General features: G+C 50.7%; 1 protein-coding gene across 3 annotated transcripts in view; it reads left to right on the forward strand.

Moving 5' to 3' along the window:
- The window catches only part of RNF4 (ring finger protein 4), a 34,546-nt gene extending 15,686 nt beyond the window's left edge, over window positions 1–18,860 (forward strand). For 2 of the 3 annotated variants that reach the window (XM_006074645.4, XM_025289572.3), the window contains 6 exons: window positions 2,523–2,637; window positions 6,805–6,884; window positions 15,075–15,084; window positions 15,314–15,461; window positions 16,058–16,106; window positions 16,684–18,860. In XM_006074645.4, the coding sequence (XP_006074707.1) occupies window positions 2,523–2,637; window positions 6,805–6,884; window positions 15,075–15,084; window positions 15,314–15,461; window positions 16,058–16,106; window positions 16,684–16,833 (552 nt within the window). In that variant the 3' untranslated portion in view covers window positions 16,834–18,860. Of the gene's footprint in view, window positions 1–2,464; window positions 2,638–6,804; window positions 6,885–15,074; window positions 15,085–15,313; window positions 15,462–16,057; window positions 16,107–16,683 lie in introns of all 3 variants that reach the window. The other variant, XM_044945541.2, reaches the window with a different exon arrangement.
- The last annotated feature ends 263 nt before the right edge of the window (window positions 18,861–19,123 follow it).

Below are 19,123 nucleotides of genomic sequence, written 5' to 3' on the forward strand. Positions count from 1 at the left end.
CCTTGGTCCATCCCTTCTGACCACTGCAGTCCCCACTGTGTTCCAGGCCCCCGGACCTGCCCTTTAAAGGCCAGGTGACCTCCCACCTCAGTCCCTTATCTGCAGGGAAGCCTCCTAAGCCTGGACACCTCCCCTCGAAAGCCGCACTCGGAACAGACAGAACAGTGTGGCCTCTTGTGAGAGGCTGTGAAGAAGCTGGTTAAACTCTCCTCAGGGCAGTGTGAATAGGGTGTGGCAGTGATCAGGTGGTCAGTTTTAACACCAGGCTGCGGCTCTCTGAGGGCTCTGCTGGTAAACGGCAGGAGAGCATGATGAAAATAGTGGGCAGGGCAGGGGCAGAGCCTTCCTCAGATTCTAGGCTTGTCTGAGCCTGGCCTCTAGGGCGTGCAGGTGGAAGAGAAGTGCAGGGGCTTCCTATGGCGAAGGGGGAGAAGGACAGGGGCGCGAGGTGGTCAGCAGGGGGGCTTGAGGATGGCCTCATGGTGGAGCTGCCAGTCAAGGAGGTCCCTCAAGGCTGTGTGAGAGCTGGTCCAGTGAAGAGGGCAGGGCTGGGTGGCCCAGGCAGGGGGCGGCTGAAAGGGGAGAGGACTGCTGTTGGCTTGTGGTGAGGGTTAATAGGACACATCGCTGTGGTGGCCGGGCCGGGGTTTTTAGGGCTCCGCACTCAGACTGTGGCCAGGACCCGTGACTGCTGCTTCCTCCCTCAGAGAATCAGGGCTCTGTTCAGCAGTGTCTGCTGAGAAAGACGTGGTCCTTTTCCAAGGAAGGAAGCTATCAGGACAACTTCAAAGAGAGTGGGGCAGAGCCCTAGGTAATCTGGTAGCTGCTGGGGAAACTTGGAAACCCCCGGCGGTAGCCTCACCTCTGGCCTGAGGGACGGAGTGGCTCCCTGCTGCGGAGTTCAGCGCAGCTGCTGCCCCTGGCCTCCAGGCGCCCCTGGGCTGGGAGGCGGCTCCTCGGGCGGCCACGAGATGAGAGCGGCGGTTAGAACACGGAGAGAAGCTGGCTTCTCTGCTGACAGCGAGGACTGGGCTGTGTGAGGTTTTCTCCTCAGTCTTGTGTAGATCCCGAGGGCGCTTCCCTGTCCCGCCAGCGTGTCCAAGGTGAGGGTGCCTGGCGAGGCGTGACAGCGCAGTGATGGCTTCTTTGGCCAGTGCTCGGCGCTGCATATGCCTCGTCCTTAGGAGAGCTCTGTGAGGCTGCCACTGGCGAGGAAGCTCAGGCTCACCAGGAGGTGACTGCCCCATGTTGCCCATTGTGAGCAGAGTGGGCCCAGCGCCACTGAGGGCGGGACAGGGCAGGGAGGAGCGCTGAAACAGCCAGGGTTGCGTGGGGCCGCACAGGGCGCGGGAATAAAGCTGCATGGCAGGTGGAGGCCCCGTCTCTTGAGGAAGATGCAGGGGACAGGCCAGCTGTGCTGGAGCACGTTGGCACCCGGCGCGAGGGCACGGAAGCCTGACTCGGGGTCTGAGGTGCAGACATGCTGATTAACGGTTCTGACCTTCCAGAAGGCATGTCTCTCTGGAAGCCCCTGGGAACTGAAACTGGTTCTTGCAGGACCTACTGCATAGCGTAAAGAACTCTGCTCAGCACTTTGCAATGGTCTATGTGGGAAGAGTCTTAAAGAAAAGGGTATATGTATAAGTGATTCACTTTGCTGTACAGCAGAAATTAACACAGCACTGTAAGTCAACCATCTGCTAAGTCACTTCAGTCGTGTCTGACTCTGTGCGACCCCATAGACGGGAGCCCACCAGGCTCCCCTGTCCCTGGGATTTTCCAGGCAAGAACACTGGAGTGGGTGGCCATTTCCTTCTCCAGTACATGAAAGTGAAAAGTGAAAGTGAAGTCGCTCAGTTGTGTCCGACCCTCAGCGACCCCATGGACTGCAGCCTTCCAGGCTCCTCCATCCATGGGATTTTCCAGGCAAGACTAAGTCAACCATACTCCAATAAAAACTTTTTTAAAGTTCTCATCGCAAGAAAAAATTAATAAAAACTTTGGTTCTTGGAGCCGTGGGGAGTGGTTATTAGGTTGTAAACTACAACTTGATAGTATTCTAAAGAATTTTAGAGGCCAGAACGCTTTCCCAAAAAGAGACCTGCTTTTCACAGGGAATAGGGACTTGGGAAACTGAAAGTCTTGGGCTGAAAGAAAGAGCTCAGTGGGGTCAAATACAAATCCAAGGGAAATGGGTCTGTAACCTTTGGTTAAAAGAAGGGATTTCTGGTCTAATTCCAACCTGGACCAGAGGCCTCCATAGAGGTATATGTCACATACTTTTGACGGACTAACAGTCTGTATAACAGAAGTTCTACTTTATAGAATTTGTATTCACTATATATTTTGTATGATTTCTCGCTAAGCATTCAGTGTTCTAGAATCTCGAGTTTTGAAAGGACCCCAGCCTCAGGGCTTTTCATTGTGGTCTTATTCTCACAGTTGACCTTTTTTATTTTTCTAGCTGAAATCTTACTTGTCAGAAGCTATGTAACTGTTTCTTTTTCCCTGGAAACCCTCAGAGAAAGCGTCGTGGTGGGACAGTAAATTCTAGACAAGCCCAGAAGCGAACTCGGGAAACCACCTCCCCGCCTGAGATGGCCTTGGAGGCAGAACCTATAGAACTCGTGGAAAGCGGTAAGATTGCCAGCGACCCTGAGCATCAGTTGGGAGCCACCGGCCTGGTGCAGGCTACACAACCTGTGGGCCTCAGTTTCCTCATCTGAAACGGGGCATATTGGGGGGTGGGAGGGGTGTGTATGAGGATTAAGGCATGGTGCTTGCAGATAATGGCATGTGTGTGTATGAGGATAATGTTGTGTGTGTATTTATATGAGGATAATGGCTTATGTGTGTATGAGGCTAATGGCATTTAGGTATGTGTGTATGAGGGTAATTGTGTGTGTGTGCATGCAGACGATGGTGTGTGTGCACACGCAGATAATGGTGTGTGTGTGTGTGAGGATAATTGAGTGTGTATTCAGTTCAGTTGCTCAGTCATGTCTGACTTTTGCAACCCCATGAATTGCAGCACGCCAGGCCTCCCTGGCATCACCAACTCCCGGAGTCCACCCAAATTCATGTCCATTGAGTCAGTGATGCCATCCAACCATCTCATCCTCTGTCGTCCCTTTCTCCTCCTGCCCTCAATCTTCCCCAGCATCAGGGTCTTTTCCAATGAGTCAGCTCTTCACATCAGGTGGCCAAAGTATTGGAGTTTCAGCTTCAACATCAGTCCTTCCAGTGAACACCCAGGACTGATCTCCTTTAGGATGGACTGGCTGGATCTCCTTGCAGTCCAAGGGACTCTCAAGAGTCTTCTCCAACACCACAGTTCAAAAGCATCAATTCTTCAGCGCTCAGCCTTCTTCACAGTACAACTCTCACATCCATACCTGACCATTGGAAAACCATAGCCTTGACTAGACGGACCTTTGTTGGCAAAGTAATGTCTCTGCTTTTCAATATGCTGTCTAGGTTGATCATGGCTCTTCTTCCAAGGAGCAAGCATCTTTTAATTTCATGGCTGCAATCACTATCTGCAGTGATTTTGGAGCCCAGAAAAATAAAGTCAGCCACTGTTTCCACTGTTTCCCCCTCTATTTGCCATGAAGTGATGGGACCGGATGCCATGATCTTAGTTTTCTGAATGTTGAGCTTTAAGCCAACTTTTTCACTCTCCTCTTTCATCAAGAGGTTCTTTAGTTCTTCACTTTCTGCCATAAGGGTGGTGTCATCTGCATATCTGAGGTAATTGATATTTCTCCTGGCAATCTTGATTCCAGCTTGTGCTTCCTCCAGCCCAGCATTTCTCACGATATACTCTGCATATAAGTTAAATAAGCAGGGTGACAATATACAGCTTTGACGTACTCCTTTTCCTACTTGGAACCAGTCTGTTGTTCCATGTCCAGTTCTAACTGTTGCTTCCTGACCTGCATACAGGTTTCTCAAGAGGCAGGTCTGGTGGTCTAGTATTCCCATCTCTTTCAGAATTTTCCACAGTTTATTGTGATCCACACAGTCAAAGGCTTTGGCATAGTCAGTAAAGCAGAAGTAGATGTTTTTCTGGAAGTCTCTTGCTTTTTCATTGGTCCAGCGGATGTTGGCAATTTGGTCTCTTGTTCCTCTGCCTTTTCTAAAATCAGCTTGAACATATGGGAGTTCACGGTGCATGTATTGCTGAAGCCTGGCTTGGAGAATTTTAAGCATCACTTTACTAGTGTGTGAGATGAGTCCAATTGTGCGGTAGTTTAAGCATTCTTTGGCATTGCGTTTCTTTGGGATTGGAATGAAAGCTGACCTTTTCCAGTCCTGTGGCCACTGAGTTTTCCAAATTTGCTGGTATATTGGGTGCAGCACTTTCACAGCATCATCTTTCAGGATTTGAACTAGTTCAAGTGGGATTCCATCACCTCGACTAGCTTTTTTCATAGTGATGCTTCCTAAGACCCTCTTGACTTCACATTCCAGGATGTCTGGCTCAAGGTGAGGGATCACACCATCGTGATTATCTGGGTCTTGAAGATCTTTTTTGTACAGTTCTCCTGTGTGTTCTTATGTATGAGGATAGTGGTGTGTATATGGGAATAATGGTGTGTGTGTATAGGAGGATAATGGCATGTGTGTGTGCGTGGATAATGGTGTGTGTTTAAGAGGATAATGGCTTGTGTGTGTATGAGCATCATGGCGTGTGTGTGTGTGTGTGAGGATAATATGTGTGCACATGGATGATGGTGTGTGTGCATGCGGGTAATGAGTGGCGTGTGTGTGTATATGAGGATAATGGCCTGTTTGTATGTGAGGATCATGCATGTGTGTGCATGCAGATAATGGCGCGTGCGTGTGTGTGTGTGTGAAGATAATGGCATATGTGCACACACACATAAATGGTGTGTATGTGTGAGGATAATGGTGTGTGTGCAGATCATGGCGTATGTGAACACATGAATAATGGGGCTGTGTGTGTGTGTGTGTGTATCATGGCATGTGTGCGTGCGAGGATCGTGGCATGTGTGTGCGAGGATCGTGGCGTGTGCGTGCGAGGATCGTGGCGTGTGTGTGAGGGTCTTGGCATGCGTGCGTGTGTGGATCATGGCGTGTGCATATGCAGTAGCTCTGTGTAGAGCTGTTCTAGCTCTGAAGTGAGTAGGTGACTTGAAAGACTTAGCACTGCTCTTGGCAGATAGCACTACACAAGGCTCAGCTTAGCCACTGTGTTTGTAAGACCTACAGTCCCAGACTCGCCATTCACAGCTCAGAGCTGAAGAGAGCCAGAGCTGCCGGGCCTAACCAGCCGTCCTTGGAGGCTGTGCACTGTGGCTGTGGACATGGTCTGGGTCCACCTTTTCTCTTTGAAATCGTGTCTCAGCTTAAACTTGGCCTCAGGAAGTACTCAGGTTTCTTCTCTCCTTCATTAAGACAAACAACTGCCCCAGAAGGCAGACCTGTGTACAGACCTTCCTGGGTTGGCGGGCATTTGGTGCGGGCAGAGGCAGATTGGCTCTTTCCCCTCTGCTGGCCTGCTCAGGGGAGTGGCAGATGGCCTGTGTCATCCCTCCCCTCTGCATACATTAGGTTGCTTTTATAATGATGAGATGTGAGAACTGAGACTTGGAGAGAAGCGGCTTGCCTGAGGTCATGTCGTGGCCTTTCAGGGCGTGAGGCCCTCCACCTTGCCTCTGGTCTCTGGCCTCACTTCTGACAGACGCGTGCAGCCCTGGGCCGCGCTCCTTCCCCCGCGCCCCAGCAGGTGCAGGAGCTGCTCCCGTGGGACACTGAGGCCGCGCGTGCCTCTCAAGGGCTCGGAGGCTGCAGCCTGCCTGCGGCCACTGCTCCACGGGGCGCTTCCGCCCTCCGTGAGCCACACACCACGCGCAGGACTCCAGGACAAGCTGCCCGTTGCCGTGTATTTTATTGTAAGAACCCAAAATTGTGTTCACCAGAAAGAGAAACAGTTCTGTAAGTTAGGATAGATCCATTATGGACTGTTCTTTAAAAGAAATAAAATCATTTTGTATAAATTACGTTGGAATCTTTGATATATTATGGTTTTTATTCCTGTGAACTTTCTAATCCAGGAAAACAAAAATTTGAATATGGTAAATGTATTGCAAGTCACTTTCCCCAAATATTGACCATTATTTCTAGAAGTTCTTCCCTCCTCCTTTTTAATGTTACGAATAATAGAAGCAAAGGTGGTTGTGAATCTTGTTTCAGTTTATAGAGATGGAGGTTGTGCACTGCCCGGCCTCAGTGCTGGTGACCCCCGTGTCCCGTGTGTGGGTAGACGTGCAGTGTGCTCTCGGGCTCACAGCACGTGGCAGGACAGGCTCAACCTCTCCTGGCAAGTTGGGGTTTTGGGGGACCAGTGAGTAAACCTTTGTGGCCCAACCAAGTTGGGAAGCGCTGGTGGGCTCAGTGGAGATTAAAATGTAACTAAGGAAGAGTACAGCCTGTGCGGTGCTGATTATAGCCTGACCTGAGATCGGGGGAGCGGAGCTTTCAGACAGACCCGCCCCAAAGCCCGAGGCCAGCGTGCTTGGTCGCTCCCTGGCTGTACACCCCGCCCACGGCAGGTGACCCGCTGCCTCTCCGCTGTCAATGAGCGGGGGTGGGGTGTGGGTTAAAACCGTACAGTGTTGTTCAGAGCAGAACTCGAGGAGTGCTCACTGCTTGCCCCTTTACTACTGTACTTCAGGGATGTTTGGTATAAGCCGTGTTCTGTTAGTTGTCATATTAATGAAACTGGGCAATATGCCTTTCCTTTCCCTCTAAAGCTTGTTAAAATGCTTTATTTTGAAGCTGGAGACGAAATAGTGGACCTCACCTGTGAATCTTTAGAGCCTGTGGTCGTTGACCTGACTCACAATGACTCCGTTGTGGTAAGTGGGGGAGCCTGAGCATTGGCGCTCTTGGTGGTGAGCCCCTGGCTGGCATGTCCGAAGGCCTTGGTCACAGGTTATGGCACTCAAGGTGGAAAATGTTTCAGGAAAATCATTTATTGTAACTTTATTGCTTCAGTTAATCATAAGTGAGCCTCCTTTGCATAGTTGGGGAGAACTCTGAGGCTCCGTCTCTCTTTAGTCCCTGATTCCACCCTTAACAACAGCTGCGTGACCTGGGGCAAGTTACTTAGCCTCCTTGGCTTGTCCATAAAATGAGGATAATGCCATCCGTGTCAGTAGGGTGCTGTGAGGATTAGAAGAATCCTTTATTTGAATGCCTGGCACCCAACATGGTGCCCAGTAAACGTGAGTTTACACCCTCTTGGCTGGTGGGAATGGAGACATTCGCTGAGCACTGCCAGGGGTGGGTCTCGAGGCCTGGAAGCTGCTGCCATGGAGCAGGCAGGCCCTCCCCACACTGCCCGCTGGTGCCCGATGGTGCCATGGCTCCCAGAGGGTGGAGCCTGGGAGCTGCTGCCCCACCACCCTCGCCCCGGGGCACCGCCTGCCCCTGCGTGGCCTCCGGGAAGGAGACCTGCTCGGGGATGGGGAAGCCAGTCCCACAGCCCAGCCCCACCAAGCAGGGTGCCTCCTCTGGTTGGGCTGGGAGTCTGCTCAGCCTGCCTGCTTCCTGAGGGTGCGCTTGTGTCTCAGGATGCTGCTGATAGAGGGTGCAGGTGTGCAGAGCCGAGGGGCACCCGTGTGAGGTGGCAGTGCTGCTGAGGACTGGTTTGCTGGGGCCAGTGGAGGTTGCTGGGAGCTGAGTCTCCCCTCGGCCTAGGAAGCCATGGCCTTGGGGCTATCCTGGCTGTGCTTAGAACCTCAGGGTTACACCGAGAAGCTTCGAGCCTTCAAAAGAAGCAAGTGTGTGAGGACAGGGAACTGACCTGACAAGTGAAGAGGTTTAGACTCTGGGCCCATTCTGAAACTGCTGGGCTGTCCGGCTGTGTGTCCGTCCGTTGCATCTGCTCCCCCACCCCCACCCCCCCACAAAGGCCGGGCAGCTGCTCCTGCTGAGCCTGTCAGCTGTCCCAGCGGATTATGCGTGAGTGCTCGGGGACACCGCTCCTGAGCGAGAGGCAGTCATTTCCCTGGAGATTAGTCTTGGTGGCTTAGCTATCAGTGGTCCCCACTGGGCCTATGAGTGTTTTCTAAAGCGCATACATCCAGCTTTGCTGCTGTTTCTGGCAAGCTCCCTGAGGTTCTGAGAAGACAGCTGAGTCTGGCACCTGGGCTGAAGCCTGCAGCTCAGTTGCTGGTGAACGCTTCACAGCGCCGCCAGTCCTTGTTGGCCCAGCACTTGGTGTCCACCTGTGGCGTGCCAGGCCCCGGGGAGATGGCCAGGATTCTGCCCTCATGGAGACGCCGATGGCTGCTGCTGAGTGACAAGCCAGTGTCGTCACATCCCCTTTTACGCCCTGGTTTTGTTTTGATGGTTCGTCTGCCTTCCCTGCATGGGCTGCTTTTCTGAGCGCTCTAGCCTCCTGCTGTGTCCCTGACTGTGGAGAGTCATTGGGAGACTCTGGGTCAGGAATGCTGGCACTGGGGACTGTCCTGGGAGCAGGTGGAGAGCCTGGCCGGGTGGGTGGGTGGATGGGAGACCAGCTTGAGAAGCAGGGGTCCCGGGTTCTGGTGGAGGAGTCCCCTTCCTGTGGCCTCAGTGTTCCCAGACATAGAATAATTGGGATTTGATAGCATCCCTTTTAAGCGTTCTTCATTTTTTATTGATAATTATTTTAACAAATCCAAATGCCACTTTTAAAACTTACAGTGTGAAGTATACCTAGACTGAAATTTTCACGAAATATCCACTTGGAATACCTAGTAATGTTACTAACTCAAGATGAGGGGCCTCTGTTAGAGGGGTTACAAGTTTAGGGTTACATCAGACGCCATTTTCAGGAGAGTGAAACGATCGTGTGGTTTCCTAGATTGGGGTAATCTTAACAGCCGCCCAGAATCCAGCGGGTAGGCTAAGTGTACCACTTGGACCCCGTCTGGGAGTAGCTCGGCATCTGTACACCCCAGGGCCATGGTAGAACTTGGGTTAGCCCTCTGAAGACTGAAGGAGAAGCTGTGCGGACTCTGTCCGGGTGTGTGCCCTCAGCAGGCGCTGGGCAGTGACCCCCCTGTCTTCCAGAGAGGCCGTCCCCACCCAGGCTCCCGCCACGGCACTTGTAGCCCCTCCAGTGTTGCCTGGAGTCTCCCACGTGCTTTCAGGGTGTTTCTCCCCGTTACTGTTGGGGTCAGATGCCTTTCCGTGCTTAGTGGTGGCTTGTTGCCCTCTTTGGTGTGTTGCCTGTTGGGATCTTTTTTTTTTAAACTGAATCTTTGCTCATTTTTCCTTGTGACTGCCTGCCTTGTCTCATTTCTTTTAATAACTTCTAAATATGAGCCTGCCATTAGTTGTGTATTGAATTTTCTATTCAGAGGCTTTTCTTTTTCTCTTTTTGGTTTATATACAAAGGGTCTTAATTTTGATATAGTTGAATTTATCAATTTTGTTGATGAAAATCCTGTACCATAAAAATTTGTTCCTATATTCGAAAAGTATTAACTGTTTCACGTTTCATATTTAGGTCTATAATCCATTTGAATTGAGTTTTGTGTATGGTTTGAGATAAGATGAGATGGTTGGATGGCATCACCAACTCATTGGGTGTGAGTTTGAGCAAGCTCCGGGAGATGGTGAAGGACAGGGAAGCCTGGCGTGCTGCTCGCCGTGGGGTAGCAAAGAGTTGGACACGACTAAGCAACTGAACGTAAAGTTTATACCCTGGAGTGATTTTGCATGTCTTGTTAGGAGATTTATTCCTAGGTATGTACTATTTTAGGATGCTATAAATGGTGTTTCAAATTTTCATTTCTTTTTAATTTTGATTTGCTAATATAAAGAAATGCAATTGATTTTTCTTTTTTTAGTCTAACAATTCTTAATCTGTAAATCTTTTGAATTTTTGTGTACGTAAGTTTTGGTTCTTCTTGGGGTTTTTTTTTTTTTTCCTTGGCCTTAACACACTGGCTAAAAAATTCATTATTGGCTGAGTAAAAACAGTGACAGTCATGGGCATTCTTGTTTCATTCAAAATCTGAAAGAGTCCTTTCAGTTCTACCATTAAATAAGGCCTCTGCTGTAAGGTTTTGGGGTTTGTCGATACCCTTACCAGAGTGGAGAAGTTTCTCTTTTTCATGTTTGGTTATAAGTTTCATCTGAAATCAGTGTTGAAATTTCAGTCTAATCTAGTGATGGTTTTTTTCCCTTTTCATATGTTGAAGTGGAGAGTTACATTGGTTTCTAGTGTTAAATTACTTAAGCTTTGTGGTTGTTAACATAATTTTTATTTTTCTATGTGGTTAGACTCAGTTTGCTAATATTTTATATGTAATCTTTGCCTCGTTTTTTGTGAGTAAGATTGGTGGTCGGTAATTTTTCTTTATAAAGTTCTGGTATCAGAGTTTTGGTATCTTTACAAAGTGATTTGGGCACCTTTTTTTCTGTTCTCCAGAAGGTTTTATAAGATTGGGACTATTCCTTCCTTGGATAGTTGGTAGAACTCTACAGAGAAAGTACTTCAGTTCAGTCACTCAGTCATGTCCAGCGCTTTACTACCCCATGGACTGCAGCACGGCAGGCTTCCCTGTCCATCACCAACTCCCGGAGCTTGCTTAAACTCACATCCATCCAGTCGGTGATGCCATCAACCATCTCATCCTCTTTCGTCCCCTTCTCCAAATCCCTCCTTCAATCTAAAAGACCCAGCATCAGAGTCTATTCCTGTGAGTCAGTTCTTCGCATCAGGTGGCCAAAGTATTGGAGTTTCAGCTTCAGCATCAGTCCTTCCAATGAATTTTCAGGACTGATTCCCTTTAGGATGGACTGGTTGGATCTCTTTGCAGTCCAAGGGACTCTCTCAAGAGTCTTCTCCAACACCACAGTTCAAAAGCATCGATTCTTTGGTACTCACTCAGCTTTCTTCACAGTCCAACTCTCACATCCATACATGACCACTGGAAAAACCATAGCTTTGACTAGATGGACCTTTGTCAGCTAAGTAATGTCTCTGCTTTTTAATATGCTGTCTAGGTTTGTCATAGCTTTTCTTCTAAGGAGTAAGCGTCTTTTAATTTCATGGCTGCAGTCACCATCTTGCAGTGATTTTGGAGTCCAAAAAAATAAAAGTCTGTCAATGTTTGCCATGAAGTGATGGGACCGGATGCCATAATCTTAGTTTTCTGAATGTTGAGCTTTAAGCCAAGTTTTTCACTCTCCTCTTTCACTTTCATCAAGAGGTTCTTTAGTTCCTCTTCACTTTCTGCCATAAGGGTGGTGTCATCTGTGTATCTGAGGTTCTTGATATTTCTCCCAGCAGTCTTGATTCCAGCTTGTGCTTCCTCCAGCCCGGCGTTTCGCATGATGTACTCTGCATATAGTGTAAGTTGAATAAGCGCTGTGACAGTATACAGCCTTGACACACTCCTTTCCCAATTTGGAAGCAGTCTGTTGTTCCATGCCAGTTCTAACTGTTGCTTCTTGACCTGCATAGAGATTTCTCAGGAGGCAGGTAAGGTGGTCTGATATTCCCGTCTCTTTCAGAATTTTCCACAGTTTATTGTGATCTACACAGTCAAAGGCTTTGGCATGATCAATAAAGCAGAAGTAGAGTTTTAGCAGCAGCGGAGTTTTAGTAGGTTTGGGTAATTACTGGGGCTTTTCTGGTGGCTGAGATGGTAAAGATTCTGCCTACAATGCAGGAGGTCCAGTTTTGATTCCTGAGTCAGGAAGATCCCCTGGAGGAGGGCATGGCACCCCTCTCCAGTATCCTAGCCTGGAAAATCCATGGACAGAGGAACCTGGTGGGCTACAGTCCATGTGGTTGAAAAGAGTTGGATATACCTGAGCAACTACGTGTTCATGCTTTGGTAATTATCAGGCTTCCCTGGTGGCTCAGGTGGTAGAGAATCTGCCTGTAATGGGTTCAATCCCTGGGTCAGGCAGATTCCCCTGGAGGAAGGAAATGGCAACCCACTCCAGTATTCTTTTCTGGAGAATCCCATTGACGGGGGAGCCTGTTGGGATACAGTTCATGGGGTCACAAAGAGTTGGACACGACTGAGCAGCTTTCGCTTTTCACTTCATTTTGTTAATTATACTTTGTAGGAATTTGTTGATTTTATCTAAAATTTTCACTTTTATTGGCATAAATTTGTGATGTCTTCAGTTCTGTGGAATCTGTAGTGATGTCTCATTTCTGATACTGGTTATTTGTGTTTTCTGTTTTTTTTTAGATTAGTATCACCAGAGTTTTAGTTGATCTTTCAAAGAACCAACTTCTAGCTTTGTGTATCCTTTTTCTTACAAGTTTGTTTTCATTCATTGATTTTTCCTTTCTTTGAGTTACTTTGCTAATTTTCATCGTATTTTTTCTAATACATGAATTAAAGATTATACTATCTTTAGCTGTATCCTACTAATTACGTTATGGTCCATCAGCTAGGAGGCGACTCACGGTCACAGGAGGGGTGTGGAGCTTGGAGGCCGGGCTGTGTGGGTCCTTTTTGTCCTTTGGGCAAGAAGTCTTATCTCTGAGCTCTTCTTCCATTGAACGTGGGGACACAGTCATCACCAGTGAAGGGAGCTCTCTGGCCACCATGTATTCATTTGTTCTTCAGGCACTAAGTCTTATCTGACTCTTTGTGGCCCCATGGACTGCAGCACACCAGGCTGCTCTGTCCTCCACTGTCTCCCTGAGTTTGCTCAAACTCATGTCCATTGAGTCGCTGATGCCATCCTACCTCCATCTTCTGTCGTCCTCTTCTCCTCTCGCCCTCAGTCTTTCCCAGCATGAGGGTCTTTTCCAATGAGTCGGCTCTTTGCATTAAGTGCCCAAAGTATTGGAGCTTCAGCATCAGTCCTTCCAATGAATATTCAGGACTGTTTTCCTTTAGGATTGACTGGTTTGATCTCCTTGCAGTCCAAGAGACTTTTAAGAGTCTTCTCCAACACCACAGTTCAAAAGCATCATATTCTTTGGCGCTCAGCCTTCTTTATGGTTCAGCTCTCACATCCATACATGACTACTGGAAAAACCATGGCTTTGATTATACAGACCTTTGTCGGCAAAGTGATATCTCTGCTTTCCAGATGGTTTTTGGTTTACTTTGCTCAGATCCATCAGAGAAAGTACTATTTATGGCAGCTGTAGGCTTAGAAATATATTTCTTAAATTACAAGACTTGGAAGTTGAAACGCCTCCTTGATCCAGGGCTGCAGGATGTTGTGTTACTCGGCAAGAAGACAGCATTCGTCTCGTTGTCCATCTCCATCAGAGCTCTTGGGTGATCAGGTACATTGTCAGAGAGAGGGGATGTTCTGAACGGAATCTTTTCTGAGCAGCATGAGTCAGCAGTCTAAGGTACTCAGTAAACGGTGTGATAAGCAGATGCGCTGTCACTCAGGCTTTGTTCCATCTACGGAGCACAGGCAGAGGGGGTTGATTTAGCATTACTCTTAGGGGTGCAGAGTTTTTGGAATGGTGAGCGAGCATTGACTTCAACCAGCTATTTAAGCCTCTAACGAGGGAGTCAGTCTGAGCTTTGAAGCCAGGCATTGACTTCTCTGTAGCTACGAAGGTCCTGGATGGCGTCTCCTTCTAATGGAGGCTTTGTCTACACTGAAAACCTGTTGTTTGGTGTAGCCACCCACATTAGTGATCTTGGCTGGCTCTTTTGGGTAACTTTTTGCAGCTTCTACATCAGCATTTGGGGCTTTGCCTTTGCACCCTGATGTGCCAGAAATGGCATCTTTCCTTTGACCTTGGGAACCAGCCCCCGCCAGCTTCACACTTTGTGCAGCTTCCTCGCCCCTCTAAGTTCTCCCAGAATTGAAGAGAGTTGGGGCCTTGCTCTGGCTTGGGCTTTGATTTATGGAAGTGCTGTGGCTGGTTGGATCTTCCGTCCAGGCCACTCCGACTTTCTCCACAGCAGCAGTGAGCCTGTTGACTTTCTTATCATTGTGCGTTCACTGGAGGAGCACGTCTAGTTTCCCTGAGGAACTTTTCCTTTGCATTCACAAGCTAGCTAATTGGTGCAGGAAGCCTAGCTTTTGGCCTGTCCTAACCTTTGAAGTGCCTTCCTCACTAAGCTTTGTCATTTCTAGGTTGGGATGTAAAGTGAGATATGCAGCTCTTCCTTTCGCTTGGACACTGCAAGGCCGCTGTAAGGTGACTGATTGGCCTAATTTCAGTCTTGTTGTGTCTAGGGTGTAGGGAGGCTCAAGAAGAGGGAGGGATTCATGGAACAGTTGGTCTGTGGAACAGTCAGAACACGTATTTATCACTTAAGCTCATCATCTTATATTGGTGAGGTTAGTGGTGCCCCAAAACAATTAGGGTAGTTGCATCAGAAATCACTGATCAGATAGAGCCATAATGAATATGACAACAATGAAAAAGTTTGAAATATTGTGAGAATTACTAGATGGTGACAGAGACACGAAGTGAGCAAATGCTGTTGGGAACAATGGGAACAGCAGGGCTGCCGGGGACTTCAGCGTGTAAGAACTGCAGTGTGTGCGAAGCGTGGCGAGGCCGCTGGGCCTGAAGCCTGGCCCTGGGCTGGTAGGTCCTCCCTGCTGGTCTCTGCCCGCCTCCAGCACAGGGCTGGGTTGGTCTCAGTGCGTGGCATATAGCTGTTCTCAGGGTCCCTGCCTGACTTTCTCCGGTTGGTAAAGCATGAACCCTGCAAAGCCTTCTCCCAGTAAAGCCCCATCTCTGGCAGTAGCCTGTGGGGTGTGAGGATAGGCGGGGTGGGTGGTGGGCTGTGGACCCCTGGTGCCCTTGGCATCATGTAGTCTCGCCTGGTCCTCACAGCGGTGTGGCGCTGTGGGCACTGGAGCCTCTGTTTCAGAAGAGGCCATGGGCAGCTCCGAGAGGGTGAGTGACGTGCCAGCTCCCGGGACTCCTCAGTACCGGGCGCCAGGCTCGGCCACTTGAGGCCTGGCTGCTCCCCTGAGGATCCCGCGTGGGACCCAAATGCGTCAGCCTGATTGTTGAAGAGTTTTAAAGAGTACAGAATATCATATGTAAAGTTAACTGTGTCTTTCTCTTCTGTTTTTCTCCTGTTTCCAAGATTGTTGAAGGTGAGTGGTCTCCCTCCTTCCTTGGGTTTGGGCGAGGGCAGCGCTGCAGGCCCGCCTGCTCTGTGGGCAGGAACACCCCCTGAGGCAGCTCTGCCTGCTGCGGGGACTCACCCCTGGCCTGCTCGCAGCAGGGTTGGGGGCTCCTCCTGGGAAGACGGCTGGGAAGGCAGCTGGTCCCGAAAGGGATGGGGCTGAGAGGCCCTTCCCTGAACGAGGACTCGCACCTTAGAGAGGAGGCGGCCGAGGAGGAACGGCCGGCGGCTGCGCCAGGACCATGCGGATAGCTGTGTGGTGAGCAGTGATGAGGAGGAGCTGGCCCGGGACAAGGACGTGTACGTGACCACCCACTCCCCCAGGAGCGCAGCCACGGGCTTCAGGTACCAGGGGCCGTGCTGGGGGCAGGCCATCTGCCAGGAAGCCTCTGCACACATGGGCGCTTGTCCCCAGAATAAGGATCCCTTCTTCCTCCAGTTTCCAGTGAAGAGGTTGGGCAGAGGCAGGGTGTTAGAAATACTGGCCCCTCAGCAAATGCTTCAACCCCTGGGCTCAGGAAGGGCTTACTGAAGCACCTGGGTAGCAGGCGGATCTCAGGCTGGGCTCCGCTGTTCCCCCTGTGACCTGACCAGGTGCACCAGGCACCGCCAGGTCGTGTGTGAGGAGCTGGGGGGGAGCCCCAGCAGCCCCGCCGCCTGCAGCAGGAATGCTTGGAGGAAGGGGGTGCTCGGCCAGCCCCTGCCCCAGACAGGGAGACTGTAAGGGGGACTCCCGTTGTCTGCACTTTCTCTTGCCCTCTCTGCCCCCTTTCTCTGAGGACCCCTGCACCATGGGACTGCCAGCCTCCCAAGTGCCTGGGCTGTGGCAGGGCCGCAGGAGGCTGTTGTGAGGAAGGGGCATGGGCAGCTTAGATGGAGCCACGTAACGTTAGGAGCTGACCATCCAGCTTGCTTTCCTCACATGAGTTCTGTGCTTCTAGGCCCTCGGGCACCGTCAGCTGCCCCATCTGCATGGACGGGTACTCGGAGGTAAGCAGGCTCAGCTGCGTCTCCCCTGTTCCTGGTCTCTGGCTGCTCCAGGCAGGGAGTGAGATGAGCACTTCCCGCGAGTGGGCTCTGACACCTGTCTTGCAGTCATGCCGGGGCTGGCACGTGGCTTGGTGCACATCTGTGAAGGGAGGGTGTGCCATCTCTCTGGGCTGCACAGTCTTGAACTCTGGCTCCTTCATTCCCTGCGCTGCCCTGTGCGAGAGCTAGTCCTGTGTGTTCCCCGCCCGGCCTCAGCAGAAGCTGCTAGTGTTTTCCGTGGCCCTGGGCCCTCTGGCTCTGCCCCACTGAGTGCCTGGGGTTCCTTGAGCCCCAGGACTTCAACTTGGGCTCTCGCTGCCCGAGATTGGCTCTCGCCTGTTCCTCAGCTTCAGAGACGCCGCCCGTACGCCTGAGCCTCAGAGGAGCATCCTCAGTACTGCAGACCCCCTCCCTGCTTCCCTGCTGCAGCCCCCGGCCCCTCCCTGCTTATTCGTCATCTTAGGAATAGGCAGGAGTGGACGCTGGGGCTCCGGCTGCTCCGGTACAGGATGTGACATGAAGGCCGTTTGTTTTCCAGATTGTGCAGAACGGGCGTCTCATTGTTTCTACAGAATGTGGCCACATCTTCTGTAGCCAGTGCCTCCGTGATTCCCTGAAGAATGCTAACACTTGCCCGACTTGCAGGAAAAAGATGAGCCACAAACGCTACCACCCCATTTACATATGAAGTGCTGAGTGTCGCTCGGGAGAGACGAGGGGCCGCACAGAGCCTGGCTGGGCTCTCTGCAGCCTTACGCGGCTCATCTGCCTCCAGTGTCTTGAGCTCAAAAAGACTATTTCAGAATCAACGTCCACTATGTAAACTGCTCTCTTGTTTCCAACCCCATCTTAGATCCTCTTGTTGCCTCTAGTTGGATGCCGTGGAGCTGGAGCCAGGTCCCTCCCCAGCTGGTCAACATCTCCTGGGTAGTCTGGTTCCAGGGTAGGAGAGAGGGAGTCAGGCACATTGGAGATAAGAGTCATGGTTCTAGCCTCTTTCAGAAGCTGCACGTTTGCCAAGAAGTTTTCCCTATTTGGAGAGTTTGCCCCACCTTCCTCCTGGCGGTGTCCTGGAGCACCAGCCCCGGTCAGAGAGCACGCAGGTCCGCCCAGCTCTCCTGGGCATGCTACCTCGTCCCAGGTGTCTGCCCACCGCAGTGACAAGCCACACACGGTCCATCCAGTCTGAGGATCACAGATGCAAGCGTGGCCCCGTAAAGACCAACCACTGGACTTTGTTTTCCATCCCCTGTGATTCAGAGGCCACCCGTGATTCCGCCTACATCGATGTCAGAGGTTCCTGCAGATCACCAAGGCCTCGGCAGGGCAATCCCTAGGTTTCTAAGAACGAAATGTGCAATAAAGCGCGTTCTTTGCCTCCTTTTCAGCAGCCCAGGAGATGTAGCGCTCTGTGCTGGGAGGCCTCGCGCCGCCCGCGGAGCAGTGCCTGTGCCGCCCGCCCGCCCACCGCCTGTTCTCAGGAGCTGGACCCGCGCCCGAGCCACTGGCGCAGCATCACAGCGGGCGGGCGCGTGGCGGGTGTCCTCTTTTCTGGTAAAATCATCCTGTGTTTACCATAGGCCCTCTGGTCCTCAGTTCCCACTGCCTAACGTCTACTCAAGCATAGACCCGGGCGGCGGTGGCAGTAATTGTGGCCTTATCAGCTGCCCACGTCCATCCTGTTGCCCAAGTCACAGCCACCTGCGATTCAAAGCTCGGCTCTCCAGATTCAAGCTGGGTACCACCACCCCTGCAACTGACATTCATTTCAGAAGCTGCTCTTCTGGTCTTCGGGCCTTGATCCTTTGGGCTTTGATTGCTCCTTAGATTTTGGTGGCGAAGTACCGTGGCTCCTCCTCCCCAGGGGCCCAGATAACACCCTTCTGCTCAACTCCAGGTGTGAGAGCCTCTCGTCCTCAAGGAGGTGGCATGGTGGCCCAGGGGTGGCTCCCGGGAGAGAAGACCTGTAGAGCCTGCCTCCTCCACCTCCACACCCTCCTTCCTCAGAGGGCTTCAAGCCAAACCCACAGCCTTCCGTGTGAAACAGCTTCAAGGTGGAAGGGGGCCTCCTCTGGCGTTGCTAGCAATAACTGACCTTCAGTTTTTCCTTCTGGAGGAGCAGGGACTCAGCACAGAATTCACTTTAAACAGGGCCGAAGGAGTGTCCCTTCTCTGTGAAAGGAAAATTCATGCTTCATTCTGACTTGATAACTGTTTGGCTCACTTCCAGTTGGTTTGATAAAAGTACTATTTTCTCCTTACAGTCGAGGAAGGCAAGACATCAGTTCTCGTCACCGTGACGGGCACTGTCTGCCCTTTGAGTAGACACAGTGTCCCCATGAAGTTCCTTCTGGGCTTCATGGAGCACTCCTTTTTTTTTTTTTTTTTTTCCCCTAATGTTCTAACAATACCCAGACTTCAGGAGCCAGGACAACCATACAGCCAAAATCTCTTATGCTTTATGCTTAAGGACAGATGGTTGATCATAAAAGTTGTGTTCCTTCATACTAAACTGGGGGAAAATGTTTAGTTTCTCCTATTCAGAAATTGCAAAATAGGAAAAGTTGATATGGAAAAACCCCTTTCCCTCCCTCAGTGTACATAGTTCAGATCTTTCTTTGTTCCGTTTATAAACTTTATCCATGTTCGTCAGTCTGTTTTTGACTTCTCTGCTAGTGTTACAGGTGAAAATAAATCATTAACTTGAACCAGGTACCTTTTTCGTGTGTTCATTTACTCATCGGGATCCATTTCACCTCTCACCCTGCACCCTTGCCCAAGGTACGTGATTCCTGTCTGCCTCCAGCTTTGTGTGTCTTGGGGCACGCATGTGTGGGAAGGTGGCTTGGTCATGTACCAGCTTAGAAGCCAGCAGGTAAGAGGGTTACTCTTGGGCGGAGCTGCGAGTCCAGGCCCTGGAAATCCCTAATCAAGCAGAATTTTAGCTTCAGCCCCTAAGAAGTGAGGTTGACTGCGGG

Source organism: Bubalus bubalis, chromosome 7 (assembly GCF_019923935.1).
Source record: "Bubalus bubalis isolate 160015118507 breed Murrah chromosome 7, NDDB_SH_1, whole genome shotgun sequence".
Classification (NCBI taxonomy): domain Eukaryota; kingdom Metazoa; phylum Chordata; class Mammalia; order Artiodactyla; family Bovidae; genus Bubalus; species Bubalus bubalis.